Source organism: Ascaphus truei, chromosome 12 (assembly GCF_040206685.1).
Source record: "Ascaphus truei isolate aAscTru1 chromosome 12, aAscTru1.hap1, whole genome shotgun sequence".
Taxonomy (NCBI): Eukaryota; Metazoa; Chordata; class Amphibia; order Anura; family Ascaphidae; genus Ascaphus; species Ascaphus truei.
This window is the reverse complement of record NC_134494.1, coordinates 25,488,428-25,507,215: the sequence shown is the minus strand read 5'-3', so window position 1 is coordinate 25,507,215 and position 18,788 is coordinate 25,488,428. Positions and strand designations below refer to the sequence as shown.

General features: G+C 44.5%; 1 protein-coding gene across 9 annotated transcripts in view; it reads right to left on the bottom strand.

Moving 5' to 3' along the window:
- ZNF143 (zinc finger protein 143) overlaps window positions 1-18,788 on the bottom strand; it is a 60,321-nt gene that overhangs the window by 32,321 nt on the left and 9,212 nt on the right. For 3 of the 9 annotated variants that reach the window (XM_075567070.1, XM_075567072.1, XM_075567073.1), the window contains exons 2-7: window positions 12,150-12,260; window positions 10,090-10,182; window positions 9,609-9,692; window positions 8,122-8,202; window positions 7,148-7,344; window positions 6,973-7,047 (exon numbers count right to left, since the gene is read on the bottom strand). In XM_075567070.1, coding sequence (XP_075423185.1) covers window positions 6,973-7,047; window positions 7,148-7,344; window positions 8,122-8,202; window positions 9,609-9,692; window positions 10,090-10,182; window positions 12,150-12,252 — 633 coding nt within the window. In that variant the 5' untranslated portion in view covers window positions 12,253-12,260. The remainder of the gene's footprint in view (window positions 1-6,972; window positions 7,048-7,147; window positions 7,345-8,121; window positions 8,203-9,608; window positions 9,693-10,089; window positions 10,183-12,149; window positions 12,261-18,788) is intronic. The other 6 variants (XM_075567071.1, XM_075567074.1, XM_075567077.1 and 3 more) reach the window with 3 other exon arrangements.

Here is an 18,788-nt window from a genome sequence, read left to right as displayed (position 1 = left end):
TAGAGCGGGCTCTCCCATCACCTATTCAAACACAGAACAGGTATTCCAGTTTGAGGGATCCAGGGATACAAGAAAATATAGAAGAGAAAGGAAGGAAAAGAAGACTAGAGGACAGAAAGGAGGAAGGCAGTGTAAAACCAAAAAGACAAGTGCATGGAAAAGTATTTTTAATATAAGCAAGAAAACCCTGACACACACTGAAAATCGGCTTATTGAAAAAGGCCTAAGTTGTGCACCAACAACAGGACCAAGTGGCTTTAATCTGTTCATAGATGCCAACAAGTACATTCGACAATTAACCATCAAACGATTCTTTCTCAGCAGGGATGCCCTGCAAAGGGAGAGTCTCAATCACAGCCCAGCCACAATTGATGGAGGAGCTAATAGAGAAGGGGAAATAGATTATCTGATATCTAATCCCTTTGTACACTCGGATCTAAAAGAAGAATTTAGATTTTATCCGAGTGGTAGCAAGGGGAATTACCTAGAAGTTTTTAACCAATCCATTTGAGCAGATTTCGAGAAATTAGTGACAACCAAAAGCAAGTTTAAAAATAATCTGAGGAAATCTGAGAAGGAAGCTCTGGTAAAACTAACAGAGGACAAATCCATCACCATAAAACAAGCTGACAAAGCCCCCCCCCCCCGGGTGTAGTCATCATGGATTTAGAATATTATATGACTGAGGCAGATAGGATACTAAGCGATAGTGTCACCTATGAAGTACTGGGGACTGACCCCACAATCAAATTTAAAAGTGAGCTGTCCCTGATTCTGAGTAGAGGGAAAACAGTGGGTATACTACATGAGAAAGAACTGTATTATCTGATGGGGGAGAAACCAGGTATGGCTATTTTTTATTTCCTCCCCAAGATACACAAGAAATTGGAGAAAACCCCCAGGACGACCCATAATTTCGGGTATTGGTTCAATAACGGTTAACCTATCCGAATATATTGATGTTTTCCTGCAGAAGTATGTGTCCGCAAGTAGATCCTATTTACGGGACACAATGCAGGTTTTAAATATTATTTCAGAAATTCAGTGGGAAGATGATTTTCTATTAGTCACATGTGACGTGACTAGTCTGTATACTTCTATCGGCCATATGGACAAGCAATTGAAAAAACTATTGAAGGAGATCCTGTATTGAAACAGGAACAAAGGGAATTTCTTATAGAGTGCATTAAATATGTACTGGAGCATAATGTGTTTTTATTTAACAGTGTGTACTACCTCCAAAAGTGCGGCACAGCAATGGGGACCAGGTTCGCACCAAGTTACGCGAACATCTTTATGTCCAATTGGGAAACATACAAAATATGGTCTGACAATCCCTTTGGTGCAAACCTGGTCCGCTGGAGGCTCCAATCCACTAGGACTTTTTTCCCCCGGAAGCCACCATAGTGTAGTGAAGGAGTGTGGGTGCGTTCCAGGAACTGCTGTCCGGACGTGGAAGCAGAGAGCGCCCTGATGTGACCAGCCCCACGAACTTTGTTACACCGAACGGGAGTTTCTAGATGTAAGTTTTTACTATTGTCTATATGTTAATAAATTCTTTGTGGTTTACTTCCACTCTCTGTGCACTTTTAGCGGTACCTGAGGGAAGTATCCGATATATCCACAGAAGAAAGAGCCCCACAGGAGGACAAGCAGAGACCTCATGATTCCAGAGGAACAGGAAAAGATACCCTTGATGATCCCATACTCAAACAAGGCTGTGTGAGTAATTGTAATTTTGTTTCTTTGATATTGATATTTCACTGACCCAACCCTGTGTAGTTAACACCCCAGGAGGTGAATTGACTGAGGTTCAGTTTCTAACCCTTGTGCATCACTGAGGTGTGAGGTAAGTCTGGCTACACTGTTAACCAGTCTGCCTTTTGATTTTATTATTTATTCAAAAAACCATCAGCATACTTATTATTGATTCGCGCTCCCCTTGTTTTTTTTGTCTCTACTATCTATTTCAGGGAGCAAGGAAAAGTTCCCCGAAGGGTTTCAGAGCTGCGGACAGTGGACTCCAGAGGTGTATACCAACATTGGGTTATACGCAGGGGCCCTCTAGCAAGGTAATATAAGTGTTTTTTTCATTTCCTTGCATTGTAGTCAGAGAGCGCGCCCTAGTATTTTTTGTTTCTATATGATATAAAAATCCCGTTAGATCCAATTCTAATAATCTTGGCTAAACCTGTGGAAGATGTAAATCATCATACACAAAAACTGATTCTGCATATTCTAACGGCGGCTAGATGCGCTGTAGCAGCGGCGTGGAAAAAGATACTCCCGCCCTCCAGAAGAGAGGTTATTAGAAGGGTTAATGATGTTCAATTGATGGAGAAACTCACCTCATTTCTGAACCACACCACTAGGAGATATGATAGGGTCTGGAAGCCCTGGGATGCTGGATAGGGGCGCGCTCCCGGAGGGAGAGAGAATCTGGGAGTGCTGAATGTAAAACATAGTGTTTATCAAAAGTTGTATGATATGTAATGTGTCTGTTGTTGTTTGTAAGAAATTCAATAGAAAGTGGTTGTTCCCCCCCCCCCTTTTTATTTTTGTATCCTTCCTTTCCCCATTTATATGCGAAAATCAATAAAAAAATATACATAAAAAAAAAAAATGAATATACCCTTTAGGGTAGCCCATCTGGTGAAACAGCACCTTCCTGTATGGACTGGCAATCAATAATACTTATGCATTACATCAGGGATGCGCAAACTGGGGGCGCAAGATTTTGTAGGGGGGGGGCGCAGAGTGAAGCAGGGTGGTTAGAGGCAGGCAGGGGGGGGGGAAAGATTACGCGGCAGCCCGCCAAAGTGACGCAGCCGGTAGAGGAGTAAGGAGTTGCACGGAGGAACAGCGGGACGACGCCGGGAGGAGCGTGCCCCAGCGGTCTGACCCGGAAGTGTTTCTTACTTCCGGGTGTCTATGCTGCTACAGCGCGCTCCTCCCTGGCCGTCCTGCTCTGCCTCGTGCAACTCCTAACTCCTCTGCTTTACTCTGGCGGCCCGCTGCCGCCATCATCTCCCCCCGCCTGCCTCTATCACCACCCTGTCCCGCAGGTAGGCATGGAGGAGGAGGAGGGAGAAAGAGCTGGGGGAGAGAGCTGAGAAGATGATGTGGAGGGATGAGGAGGGGTGATGAGGAGGAGAGAGAGGATCAGGGAGAGGATGGGGGAGGGAGAAAAAAATTGCAGTCAGTATCTTATACTACGACGAGTTATTTAAAAACAACCTATAACATTATACCGATTAAGAAAGTCATGTGATTTTTATTACATCAGGCAGGGGGGGCCCCAACTAAAATCACGGATGAAAAGGGGGGTTCGGTGTAAAAAGTTTGCTCACCCCTGCATTATATGATGAGCCACTGATGGTCAGCATTAATATCCTGGACATTAGTGGGTAGCAGTAGTAATGTCGTGATCAATCAGGGATAGGGATTAGTGACCCTAAATTGGACGACACTTATAATAGGATCTGGAGGTTCTTACTGTAGGTACCCCGGGGCTAAAAATAGCAAGGTTTAGCTCAAGGACAAGAGGAGTGGCAATTCTATGAAGTAGCAGACACAAATATTATTTCTGGTCTCTCGGTTAACAAAGAGGTAACTATAGTTAATATTTATGCCTCCAATGTAAGTTTTGCTCTGAACTTTGACCAATTATTAGGGATTTTTAAAGAGGCCAATTTATCATGGGAAATGATTTTCATTTTATTTTGTTCCTGCAACCAGGTTCATGGAGACAATGGATCTGAGCCCTCAGTCAGACGGGCCAACAGAGCTCTCACTAGACATCTGTCCTCACAAGCTTTGATTGATACTTGGGAGACTTCTTCAAACCTCTGATAGATATTTTGCCCTTTTCTCTAGCGCACATCATTCTTACCAGAACGGACTACATCTTTGTAGGCTCTTCCTTATGCCCCCTACTGCGGAGCTCTGTAATTTCAAGTTCTTCTTGGTCAGACCATGCTTTAGTTGTCACTGAATTACACAACCTACTTTGCAATCCCCAGCTATGACTCCTTGCTAAATATCCCAGAAATAATATAGACCACCTCTACCACTTTGAAGAATTATTTTAAATTTAATGCAGATGATTTAAATTTATCAAGATTTCAGATAGCATGCTGTGGGAGGCTCTCAAATATGTACAGTAATATGCAGAACGTTTATTAGTTTGGCCTCTCAGATAAAGATGTCCTAATTCTATGTAATATAAAAAAATGGCAACGTTAATTCTTCCTCATCTTTTCAAACTATTCTGTATGATTACCAAGTACGGGTAGTATGTGAGTGAGTGTGTGTGTGTGTGTGTATGTGTGAAGATTTTGACCCTACACCTTAACCCAGGGGAGTGCAAACGTTAGAAGTTGCGCCCCCCTGCCTGGCTTCCCCCCGTCTCGCGTCCTCTCCTACGTTACCATGGGGACGCGTCTGAATCCCGGTAAGTGTTACTGTTGCAGAGGCCTCACGCGATCCCCCGGCATTCATTTAAATGCCTTGGGGAGGAGCGCAGGACTTCTGCAACCGCCTGCGCCCCCCCCAGACAAATCTCCCGCCCCCCAGTTTGTGCACCGCTGCCTTTACCAATGCCTTCCCAAATTAATACATTAGACTCAAGTTGGATTAATTTTCTTTAGCCAAATTCAGGACAACACCAAACACCAGTATTATAATTTGTACTGCTAAATAAGATTCCTATGTTTCATCTGGCTTTAGATGTGCTGAAGGCTTTTGATTTTAGATTCATTTAGTTTAATTAGCGCTAGGACCAAATTTCATTAATGCAGGCAAAGGCGTATATACAAATTCATCTGCAAGAATATATACTATAATATAATCCGATCTCCATCAACAATGGCACAAAACAAGGATGCCTGTTATTCTCCCCATCTCTTTGCACTGGTCATTGAAACTCTGCACACCTCATATAGAAACAACCCTGATATTCAAGGGGTGCAAATAGGCTCTCAAGAATATACAATCTTGCTGTTAGTTGATTATTTAATATTAGCACTCACAAATCCCTTAGTGCCCCTTGCACCCTGGACTTATTTAGGAAATTGGTGGGTGTTCCCAGCACACAAAGAGAAAATAATAATAATAGGCAAAAAAGGAGCTGCTGTGCTGGAGTAAGGGGGGCAACGTTTCGGGGCAGGATGCCCCTTCCTCAGGCCCGTTCCCACAGATCCACAAAAAAGAGGAACCCGCGATACTTCCATTTAACCCAAACCACATAGGTCTCCCTCCGTAAAAATAATGAAAATCACTACACCAAACGATGATACCAGGATGTACTTCCCAAGGCAGGGAAATTGTTCGGGCCCAAGCCCACCCTGATAGATTAGTAGGGACAGGCAGGTTAACTCAATCCCATATATCATGCAAGGGAACCTTCTTACTTGCTGAAGTGTTTATTTGGGGCAACTACATAAAAATAAAAAGGGGGGGAAAGTACTGAGGGAACATTGGGACATGAGATCAATGGAGGGGAAGGGGAGCTATGAGGGAAGTGGGCTAAATGCAAGATATAGGGATAGGTAAAAATCAGTAACTTTACCAAGATAGGAGAGATGACTGCTCAAGATGGCTGCTGGTACTAAAAGACAGCATGCTGGTCTGGGCTGATGGGAAATTAACTGAAACAATACCACCTGGCAAGGGTAGGGGGAGCAGTCCACCCTGGCAAAAGGCAGGGGGGTTGCCAAGGCAACTAGCTGAAGCCAAGAAACCCACAAGGGATCGCAACATTGTTGCAACAGCTAGGCTGAGGAGTGCTGGCAGCCTGAAGACAGAGAAAAAACACAATCCTGTTCCAGGACAAAAATCACTCATGTAAAATCAACCTCTAGAGAACTAAGTCACAGATAATACTCCAGTACAGTATATATGGTACATAGATATCAGTTAAATTGTAAGCACTACTTTTCTACACAAATGCAAGCACATAACCAGCAAGGGGTCCCCCAAAAAAAGGGTGGTACAAGTAGGGACCGAGTAAATAACAGAGAGAACCCTGTATGTATTGCCTTATGGCGTATGAATAACCCTATGGAAAACTGTACCAATGTTTAGGAACAAGCCACGGGTAAATGCCCCACAGAATTATGCCAAAATACCCGCTAATAAGCATGAAAGCAAATGTTCCACCTAAACAATGTAATGTATGGGCCATACATGACACTCGATCAGTGCTGCAAATCCGTCTGTGTAGCCGCCCGACACTGATCGAGTGTCATTGATTTCTGAACTGGTGGGCTCGCCTCTTCTGTGGGACCCCTGGGTTGCTCCTCTAAATTAAATTCCTAACATAAAAAAACAAAAGACCAGACTAATAGATCATATTTTGGGTGCCGCTCAACACAGTATACATTCTCCCGCCCCTCCCTATCTCTTAGTTTTCTTACACATACAACCTTGGAAGTGGCAGCCATGGAGTGCATCACTAAATGTATTAAGAGGCCCAATTAAAAGCTATCATAAAGTTTGGGCCCCTTTATATATTTGCAGAAGCGGCTGTTTGGCCGCAGCGGACAATCGAGAATAACCCCCCTCCCAGTCCCTCAGGAGTCTCAGGCCGAATGGTACAGTCATTCACTTAGCATGCTGATAAACATATCATGGGGTTTCGTCTAACTTGGTAGTTCCAGTGCCACCATGGTCAATGTACTTGAGAAAGCCCAATGTCTATTGTATTAAGAACTCCCTCCTCAGAAACTGCTGTTCAATTTTCCCCTTGTTCTATTTTGGAATTTCTCTGTATTGTTTTCCCTTTTCTGTTGAGTATCCTAAAATGCGATTCTAAATCCCTTTTCGTGTGTTCTGTATTTCATGAAAAAAAAAATTGAACAAAATTCAAGTTGAAGAAGAAAAAAAAACTCCATGAGAAAACCGCTCGTTAGTATATCGTTCTCTTCAAATAACTGCACATTAACAGGTACTTACTGATATTTAAATACAAACCTGCATTTTTTTATCCTGATCTGTTTCGGATATCAGTGCACTGCTACTGACGCTTTCACCTCCTTCAATAGACACCTATAAACAACATGACATTTTCGATATCTGTTGCAGAGTATTATCTCCGGTAATTATTCATTAGTTTCTGCTAATGGAAAATAGAAGATCTATGGTGTACCTTTGCTGCATACTGTTCCAATGCACTGATGGTATCGGGATCAATAGTAGCTTCTTCTGTGTGAAGTCCAGCCACAGTGCCATCAGCTTGGATTGCAAGGATGGTATCCGTCTGTGGAACTTGTACAGTGTGGTGAATGTAAGCGGTGGTACCATCTTCCAGCTGCACGGCCTGAACCGAGCTCTGATCATAGCCGTCTGAAAGATCACAGACACCCCAACATTACACAGAAGAATTCAAATCAGGAAACCAGAGACAGGATAGAACAGGCGTGGCCAACTCCAGTCCTCAAGGGCCACCAATAGGTCAGATTTTCAAGAAGTCCTTGCTCCATGTGCTAAAGCAGGAACTGATTGAGCCACCTGTGCTGAAGCAGGGATATCCTGAAAACCTAACCTGTTGGTGGCCCTTGAGCACTGGAGTTGACCACCCCTGGGGTAGACTAATGGGACATGCTGATGAAGATACTGGGTTCAAGGCCTGCAATGCATAATCTTGAAAACGTCAATCTATTTGCTTTAGACACCATTAAATTAGACTTTTTTTGATCTTTAATTTAGTGTGTGTGTGTGTGTGTGTGTATGTGTGTGTGTATGTGTGTGTGTGTGTGTATATATATATATATATATATATATACACACACACACACACACACACACACACACACACACACACACACACACACACACACACAAAAATAGAAACAAAATCAATCCTTGCTCTTATTAGACTCAGAATATTAAAATATCAGTTGTATTTTTAGAATCATGGTTGCGTGTACTCAAACAAATACACACTTTTATTCACAAGCGTGTGCTGAAAATGTTGTCCACTGACTTTTCATAGGTATTTCCCCCCCAAAAGTGCATGCACTCTCTCATATCCTTCTGGTTTAGAAATATGGCGTGAGCTGTGGCACCAACAGAGGAAAACCAGAATGCTGATCTGTAATATATGTCCCACCAGCAGTATACCTTTTGAAGTATGATGAATGTATGCCGTTGTTCCATCTTCCAGCTGCACTGCCTGCCCATCCTCCAAACGCAGACTATCTACTGAGAAAACATACAGCACTATAAGAATCATCTTGCTCTTAACAGGGTTGGAGGACATTCACATAAGTACAGAATGAAATAGATTTATAAAAACTAAGCTTTTGCTTAAAAATAACATACAAATAAGTACATAAAACATAACTGCGTGTGCATGTATCAATCGCTAAAACCTTCTATACTCATGTAACCACGTTACATTGGTAGAGAAAGGGCTATATTGTTGAGTGCTTTTATATACTTGCACATCCCACATAGGAGCACTTTTTGGAGCCTACTGGGTTTATTTTATACTGACCGAAGTGGATGTATAGATCTGATGGACCACTTTGGTGAATATATATACCCTAAGTGTGTACAATGTGCACTCAACTGTACAATGCATATCTGAGAAGGGTATGAATAATATAAAGCCAACGTATCCAGCACTCAGCATGTAATGGCTTTAATTCTGAAGCAAGTGTTATAATAGTTAACAAGACATTTACAAATGTAGGGCCAAAGCCTAATTGCAAAACACACAATAATAATGATATTGTACTGTATAATACAGGGGTGCGGTGCACCCCCCCTGCCTGCTCTCCTCCTGGGTCGCCCCCCTTACCACTAATGTGGCGTCAAATGACGCTGCGGGGTCATGTGACGTCACATGACCCGCGGCGGCATTTGACGTCACGTCTCTATGGCAACGGGTGTCATTTGAAGCCACGTCGCCATGGAAACGCACAACTGAATCTGGGTAAGTAGTTTACAGAGGCCTTGCGCTCTCAGCGCGAGGCCTCTGTAACCGTCGCGACCCCCCCAAAAAGTCTTGCGCCCCGCCACCCATTTTGTAAACCCCCTGGTGTAATGCATAGTCTGTTAGGGACGCATACGTAAGAGGAATGAAAGCTGCCACACTAAGAAAGTTACAGTATTCAATCATTCTGCAAATGCAAAGATGATGAACAATTGCATTATAAATTATGTGATCAGGATGAAAAAGGAAAGAAAATAATGTCATTTTGGGCATTCTAATGGGGACTGCACCTATCAAAGGCTTGTAAATGGTATCAAGCAATGGTATCAAGCACCACTACATTTAATTAGATGCATTTTCTAGTTTAACGTATAAAAGATGTGTGTGCAAAAAGACACGAGGAATGAACATGAAGTCCTTCTTCAAAATGCCTTCAGAAACTAAAGTTTATCAAAAAAATTTTTTTTTTTTAAAAAACAACAATTGCATCACACAACGTATTTGTTCACATTTTTTTTCTACATACCCAAATAGATCAACGTGGCTGTTAAGTAAAATGTTTAAAATAAATGGCACAATGCAGAGGGCCGCGGTCATGTTTATGAAGCCCACCCTTCTAAGATGCAGCGTTAGCACGTTCCAATGCTGTGCTATCATTTTATATTCTTACCAGTTTTAGGTACAGAAACATGTTGAACATACGCAGCAGAGCCGTCTTCCAGCTGAATGACTTGGCCTTCTATTAATTTGCCATCTACAGATACACAAAACAACTTTTTTAAATGACAACACTATCTGGGTTACACAGATCATAAATATTTAGGTCATTATGAAAACTCTATTAGGTTTACTGTATAACACAGGGGTGGGCAACTCCAGTTCTCGAGGGCCACCAACAGGCCAGGTTTTCAGGATATCCCAGCGTCAGCGCAGGTGGCTCAGTAAGGCTCTTGAGGACTGGCGTTGCCCACCCCTGGTATGAGACCATTAAACTAAAATATGATTGCATGCAGTTTAACAAGGGGAAGTAGAAAACCAAACGTTTAAATAAGAGATAAACCTCTACACTGTCAGATAGGCCTGCAATGCACTGAAAACATTCCTTCTACTAGGAAGCAAGCTTCTAGAATTTGTAACGATAAATGGCATACCTTTTAAATTATGCTGAATGTACGCTGTGGAGCCGTCTGAAAGCGTCACTGCTTGTAGGCTCACATTTTCCATGGTGTCCATGCTTTCACCATCTAGGTGACAAAACTTTTTGTTATCATACATGTGCTGTACCTTTACATTGGTTAAAACACAACCTGGTAATGAGAACACAAGGGAAGTAACATAGACATCCCCACAATCACAAGAAGGTTTATTTGTAAATTATTGGGGATTTATTCCACCACCCCCCCCCCCCCCCCGACGTTACACGAGTACGTTTATTCTCAACAGAATGGCAGAAACTTTAGTTAATATTAGGCCTTGGCAATCTGCTGTGGCACAAGCCTCTCTCAGTAATGCCTGGGAGAGCCATGACAGCTACACGCTTCTCAGCACTTTATACAGGACATGTAACTTGGTAGCACATACCAAAATATTTACAATAGGTTGCCAGGGGAGCATAGGATGCAAGAGGCACCATTGCACATGTAGCATTCTTGGAGGTATGCTGAAAGTATTCCTAGGAGTCCTGTTCCCTACAGGGAGTTAAGGGGTTATTTCCCTTACAGGCGCTAGTAAGTAACTTATTCCATGTAGTCAATTTTATGATGCAAATCACTTAGCTCAGTGATTGGCTGTTTCTGTCCTTCTAGAACTCCAAACTTTTCAGTACGAGGGACACATCGTATATTCTACACATTTTCGCGGGCCAAAGACAAAAAATCTTTTTATAATTTTTAGATATTTTAGAAATGACTGAATAAGTTTTATTTGGATCTTTTTGGGGTAATCAGCATGATATGATTCAGAACAAAAGAGAAATGTGACAATTACAAAGAAAGGATGCCATGCTTACACTGGGAAATGATATATAATGAGCAAATATATATATTTACATTTCAAGTTGCTGCGGGACGGATAAAAGCTTGTGGGGGGGCCGTAGTTTGGAGACCCCTGTTCTAGAAGGTACTGGAAAAATCAACCCTTTAGGGGATGACTTAGTTAAGTAAGCCTTCTCCTTTCCTGCCCAGCAACAGGGGGTGGGAACCAAGGTTATAAATGTTTGGGATCTGGATATTTTCCTCAGATCCTCATGTTTTCTGAGTTAGGGCAAGTCTCCCAGCTTATGGGCCCCAGAGACACAGCACCATAGTAGGGAGTAGGTCCTCACTGCAGGGCTTAGGAAGGAGACCTGGGTGAGGGAGTAGGTCCTCACTGCAGGGCTTAGGAAGGAGACCTTGGTGAGGGAGTAGGTTCTCACTGCAGGGCTTAGGAAGGAGACCTGGGTGAGGGAGTAGGTCCTCACTGCAGGGCTTAGGAAGGAGACCTGGGTGAGGGAGTAGGTCCTCACTGCGGGGCTTAGGAAGGAGACTTGGGTGAGACTGCTGGGAATTACAGGAAGGTTCCAGTTCTGTCCTAGGCAGCAGAAAAAGGCTTGCAAAACAGCTGATCTACCTGCAAACCTCATGGTTGAGGAAACCTGAGTACAAGTGTCTAGTAACTCTTGAAAGCCTGTCCTGTTGTTGACCTTAAGTTGCCTGTTAATAAAGTCCAACAAAAGTTCCTGTAGCCCTCCATCTTTTATTTGCTCACCATACCGGTCCTGCACGGATTTCGAGCACCCTGGGATTGGAGGTAACAACCGCTGAGCCTCACACACACACTTTGGGACTGTTTTGGTGTGGCCCCTCTTCTTTAGCCGGGGGTAGAGGTGTTACACACAGATTTACTAAATGGTGCTAAACCTTAGTGTACCTATAGCATCATTTGCTAAATCTAACTCCTAGCTTACTACCACAACTCAGCAGCAGCATCTGCTGGAAGGAGGATATAGACCTTTCCTTCTATTTCCACCCACACCACTCATTCCACCACCACTCCTCTCCAAGTTTTCTACTACCGAAGCTGGAGTGCATTTCATACAGATCTTCATCACCCTGCAGCAGGCAGAGAATACCTAAAACAAAAACATTCTCTTTCCCCGTGGTTTTTATGCTAGTTGGAGCACACGGAAAAGTCCAAAGAATAAATGTAGTTAAAATGACCACGGCTCTCGTACCTGTCACCGCTTCTGTGAGACACAGCGTGACATGCTGAGTTTCACCGCCTCCTCCGGTAAACTCCATTCCTTGGGAATCCCGATTTATCTGGGCTAACAACATGTTTTTAACTGGGAGGGAAACAAAAGCAGAATTAGAAAACATGCCGTCCCATTAAAGGGGGATTATCTCAAGCGGTTCACCTGTGTTTAAATGAAAGATACCTCGGTTTGTTTAAGTTTAATACAAAGCATTTATGCTATTCTTGTTTTAAAAGGGCAGTCCCTCCTAAAACCAGAGAAGGCAATTAAACGGATAAGTGGTTTACATATGTAGCCGAGCCCCCTCTTACCTCCGGTGCGGGGAAGGAAGCTGTCGGGGCGATCGGAGCTCCGCGGCAGACCCGGTGTGCGGGGTCCGCCATCTTAGGTCTCGCGCATGCGCAGTGTAACACGCCACGCAGTAGCACAGTTGCGGCGGCCATCTTAGGTCTCTCCGCAGATAGAGACTGCGGGACTACATGTCCCAGAATCCTCAGGACTAGATTCAGGAAGATTACTTTGGCCGCAAAGAGACTGCAAGGCAGTCGGACGGAGGGAGGCAACAGAGCAGGTAGTGTCCGGGGAGCAGTGCTTCCCTGGACTAGGCCTAGTCATTGCCCTTAGAGTCCAGCTAGGCCTTGAGTCACAACCAGATGAGTATTGTATTGAAGGCCCCAGATAGGGACGCTTTCCCATTAGCACAGAGGTACTGTTGTATCGGTGACTGGACAGTCACGCGGTGTCCTGCGGTCTGTGACCAGGCCACAGGCCACCTCATAGACATTAGGTGAGGCACTCCAGCTGGAGCTTGCCTCACAAGGCGGATCGGCTTGCGAAAGGAGTGAGGGGATTGTTGTAGGCCCCACGTCATGGGACCAGACCGATCCTCTATTTCACCAGCTGCACCTGGGTACAGGAGTGCCCAGGCAGGTATAAAGTGCACCAACTGTTCACAGGGGTAGCGCTACCTCATTGTAATGAATCGGGGAACACGTTCTCTGCGACGTGTTCCCTCCTTACCTGTTGTCTCGCAGTCCTCTACTCTGGCACCAGCGCGTGTGTGCGAACCCCCAGCTCTTCTAGTGCCACAGGGCTTAGCTCCGCCCCCTTGTACGCGCCGCGCGCGAGACACGTGACGTCGCGCACCGCTCCCCAGCTGCGTGGAAAGTACTTACAGCCCACTTGTCTCCTGCAGCCAATCCTTGCCTCCGCGGAGGCCGCGCCTCCGTTCTGCCCCTCGTGACTGGTTCCTGTGTGCTTTAAATATCCTGCAGTTCCTGTCTTACCTTGCTGAGCATAACTAGTTGTAGCCTTGTGCTTCCACGTCTGTTGTGCCTTCCTCCCTGTCTTGTGCTTCTCTCTACAGTTAACCCTTCGTGTACCGACCCGGCTTGTACTCGGAGACTCCTGTGGATACTGACCCCCGGCTTACCCTCGACTGCTGATTTCTCCAACCCTGACCACGGCTACACGGACTACCACTATTCTGACCTCTCCAACCCCAGACCACGGCTATACGGACTTTGACCATTCTAATCTCTCCAACCCAAGACCTTGGCAAGTATCTGGACTAACCCACTCTGTCCAACCCAGACCCGGCTACGTTGACAATCCGCCTGCCAGGCACGCTTCCGCTGCTGTGGGTGCGTGGTTCAATACTTCCCCACCTCAGTACCGGGGTCCTGTCTTCCTCGTGGGCAGCGCAAGCGTTACACTCATACATTGGGTGGGACTGACACTGGGAAGGACACCAGGGATATTGGTGCCACCACACCCTAAGAACTTTGGGGGTATTCACCCACATTATTGTTGTTATACTGTGGGGTACAGTTATATAGTTATTATATGTGTGTTCAGTAAATACTCGTTATATACCTTGTGTGTGTGTATTCATTACTGTATCAGTTCCTGTGAGGGGTTATCCCGCCAATGCTGGGATCCCTCATAGGTGAAGGTGCTGCATTATAGGAGAAAGCGTTTACCCCAGGCTCCCAGTGGCGGAGGCTTAGGCCTCCTGTGAGCAACAGGTATAGCAGCCCGCGTAGTTTCCCGACGATCTGGTCGGAGCCACCGCAGTTCAGATGGAGCTCAGCTACTTGCTGGAGTTCTACAGCAGCTGACGAGAAGATAAGTGAGCTGTCCCCGACACAACCCTATCGCCAGCTGAAAGCCTTCTCTGGGGTGCGATCCACGTCGCTGGGAGAAGAGGCGTTTACAGAATGGAGAGACCATGCGTCGCAAGTCCAGAATGGATTTGCACGGACGCTATCAAGAGACAGCGAATTATGTAGTGTCTGCCAGTCACCAACATAGTCTGATTATATCGTAAGTGCCATGCAGAGGCCGATGCCCAAGATGAGATTCGGGTTTTAACCAAAGCTTATGGCAAAAAGGACGACCCCATTGTTGTGTTATACTGTGGGGTAGTTATATAGTTATTATGTGTGTGTGTTCAGTAATTACTCGGTATATACCTTGTGTGTGTGTATTCATTACTGTATCAGTTCCTGTGAGGGGTTATCCCGCCAATGCTGGGATCCCTCATAGGTGGAGGTGCTGCACTATAGGAGAAAGAGCGCACCTCAGGCTCCCAGTGGCGAAGGCTCAGGCCTCCTGTGAGCAACAGGTATAGCAGCCCGCGTAGTCCCCTGTGTTGTTTCCCGTAGTCATAGGGAAAGGGGCTACAATTACAACTATAGATCAGTTATAATAATATATCTGCAGTTGTTACTAAACCAGCGTATTATTAAACAATACCCATTTGCCCAAAAGTAATCACAGCATCATAACTTAAACATGTTTTGCTGCCAGATAGGCTAAGAAGGGATGTTCCCTATTTGTTTAATAACCTGAAAGGTGACATTTTAAGGGGAACCTGTACTGCAGGGGTGCTCAACTCCAGTCCCCCCAACAGATCAGGTTTTCAGGATATCCCAGCTTCAGCACAGGTAGCTCAATCAGTCTCAGTCTACGAATGAGCCTCTGATTGAGCTACCTGTGCTGAAGCTGGGATATCCTGAAAACCTGATCTGTTGGCAGGGGGGGGGGGGGGGGGAGGCTTGAGGACTGGAGTTGAGCTCCCCCTGTTGTAATGGATGGCTTCTTTAGTAAACCTCCAGAACTGTCACCTCTGCTCCGTTATTAAAGAGACATGTGCAGTGGTCAAGTACTAGAAGTCATCTATTGTCACCCGGCAGAATATCAATAAATCAGGGTGTGCAGATGGACCAATCCAGGGAACCTGGCTTCTGTAGCTTGCACTTTGCATAAAGCCGTCGAGCTGCAGGCTATAGTTTTGAATATTACATGCTAAATGACTATGCAAAGCATAAGGGGCCTCTTTCAAATGGTACTATATCTCTGGATACCTTCATCGCGAATTGCCCTCATTTCAATCTGCCTTTCTTCCCCCGTTGTAAATGAATGCAGAGCTTAATGCCAGCAATGAATGCAAAACACGTTTTTTGGTATTTTAATGTAACACCAGGAAATGTCTGAATAAAAATCAAACCCGGCTGCTTTTCATTATGCACACTCACTATTATATTTGCCATATTCAAATTTGAGTTTAAAAGTCTAATGGGCTTATTCTAGATCTCACAACCCAGGGGGAGCATGGAGGAAAAAACAACAGAGAAAACACAAACTAAGTGCAGACAATCAGGTTCAATATTGAAGCATGTGATAAATTTGGCTCTTGTGTGCAGCCAACTCACAGGATAGTAGTAGGGTATGGGCAATACAGGATCTGTGGAATCTGTGGAGTCTTCTAAACGCAGACAGGATACACCTCACGCTCAGAAGTCAGGTGGATGAGGGCATGGAAGAATAGCAAGAAATCTCCATGGTGCAAATCAATGGTACAAGGGATAACTTTATGGTAATGCTAATAATGCGCACTTACAATGTAAAAAAGTAAAATCAACATTTATCACTTCAGTGAATGAGGAGTGGTAGGGATTAGGCTGCAGCTCACCGCACCGCCGTGATTTCTGTGTCGTAGGCTCTCTGTACTCTCCTCTCCACCGCAGTGTATGGGGATCACCTCCGGCACTCTCTCCGATGCGATACGTCACTTCCGGTGTACACAGTGAACTCCGTCGTGTCACTTCCGGTGCGGCTTCACCGGAAGTGACGTATCGCATCGGAGAGAGTGCCGGAGGTGATCCCCATACACTGCGGTGGAGAGGAGAGTACAGAGAGCCTACGACACAGAAATCACGGAGCGACGGCGGTGCGGTGAGCTGCAGCCTAATCCCTACCACTCCTCATTCACTTGTTAAGTGATAAATGTTGATTTTACTTTTTTACATTGTAAGTGCGCATTTTTAGCATTACCATAAAGTTATCCCTTGTACCATTGATTTGCACCATGGAGATTTCTTTCTATTCTTCCATGCCCTCATCCACCTGACTTCTGAGCGTGAGGTGTATCCTGCCTGCGTTTAGAAGACTCCACAGATTCCATAGATGCTGTATTTGCCCATACCCTACTACTATCCTGTGAGTTGGCTGCACACAAGAGCCAAATTTATCACATGCTTCAATATTGAACCTGATTGTCTGCACTTAGTTTGTGTTTTCTCTGTTGTTTTTTCCTCCATGCTCCCCCTGGGTTGTGGGAATATATATCGATCATCTGGGACCAGTGAAGCCAGTCCCTTCCAGAGGGTTTGAGCAGGGGTTACAACCTCTATACACATTCTTATGGTTGCACAATTTTAGTCACTATAAGTCACAACAGCATTTTATGTTTGTTTATTTTTCACTTATATTATTAGTGAGCACTAGCATTTTATTAGCGCCTGTATTTACACTATCACCTTGTCACGATTGCATATTCTAGATCTGCCAAAATTGCACTCAAAAATTCCCTTGAACTCAATTTCAACCAAAAACTACTAGATTGGCAACTTTGGCCGGTATAGAATAACGCCCTATGAATCGAGAAAAACAAAACCTTTGCAGAGGTTCGCAAAGATGGTGAATTTTGATCATTCTCAGAAAAGGACCAAGTTGAGAATATATGAAACTTCGCTAAAAACCACCAACACAGAATATCTTATTTAGAGAGCACCTCTGACCCCGACATTCTTTAAACGTTTATTGTTGCAAAAGTTTCATGGAGGGGAAAAAAAAAAAGTACTATTTGTGTTTTGCTGCTCTACACCCTCAAATCGCTTTTTCTCTGGCTATTTACTTGGTTCACACATTAAAAAATAAATATGGGGATTTATGTAATAGGAACAAGGACAGGCTTGTATCTCTAAATGTGACATTTTAGGGATAGGGTCCCATACAATACTCGCACATAAACATCGTTTGTTTTTTTTAACTTCTAGAGTCTAAAATGTTCCTATTGCGGTGCTAACCACAATCAAATCTGAAACCCTCTGTCGGGAATGTAACGAGATGGTGCAATTTATTCCCCAAAAATTGCTTTTTAATTAACAAACATTTTCAGGAATGTGTTGTCTATTTCACAGGCTTACCAATACCCTTATTTTACGAAAACGTAAGATTCCTTTATGGCTTTGGACAACAGTGGTTCCAGGTGTAAATAAAAAGGAGGCCTCCCGAAAATATTACAATGATGTGTACACTATTTAAGACCAGGAAGGGATTCATGGTGTTGATTATTTTATTATACAGCAAGAAACGAGACTTACAATGTATGCAGAGTGCATCTAAGAAACAAGAACACTAATTAAAATATTGTCATTCCTGACCACGTCGAATATACCTTTATTTAAAACACCATATGTGCATATATACACTTTTCTCTAAACAAGCACACTTGTGAATATAATTCATTAGTATAATTATATGATTTTTTTAAATATCAATGTATTTATATAGCCATGAATACACACGTGTACCTATTACATTCATGCATTCAAATATATACATAAATGTGCTTATAAATGCATACATAAAATACATGCGCGCATACACATATACTATGCAAAAGATGGAGACACAGATTGTAGTTGCAAAAAAATGCAGAAGTTTACTTCATGCTGTAGCAGACAAAAAAATTAATGTTTTAATTCCAACAGAATCCACTCCCACCAGCATCCAAATGGACCACAATACTTTAAAGGATCTAATGGAGTTCCAACCTTTCATTCAGACCCCTTGGAGCCACACAGTAGTGTGTAGGTCCATTTTGCCTTGCGCTGTAATAGACGTTTCTTCCTCTTAGGCTAAGGCCCCGGTCACGGCGCTGTAATGCGCGCCCGCGCTTTTGGCTGCGCGTTCCGGCGATTCCCCGGTCTGCAGCTCACTGCAGGAGCAGAGACCGGGGGGGGGGGGGGGGGGGGGGGGGGGCGTGGCGGAGGAGTGACGGGGGCGCGGCCATGACGTCACCCGGCAGGTTCGCCCTCATTGGCTGAACCGCCAGGGGGCGTGCCTAGCCGCTCGACACGAGTTCCTGCTCTCAATTCTATTGAGAGCAGGAGTAGCTCTCGCGCGAGCGCTGCGGCCCCCCCTCGCAGCGGGCCCGGCGCCATTGCGGGGAGGGCTCTCGTGAGCGCAGCGTCCGCCACAGCGGACGCTGTAGCAGGCAGCGGGAGCAAGGCCTTAGAGATAATACCACCCGATCATTTACTTCATATC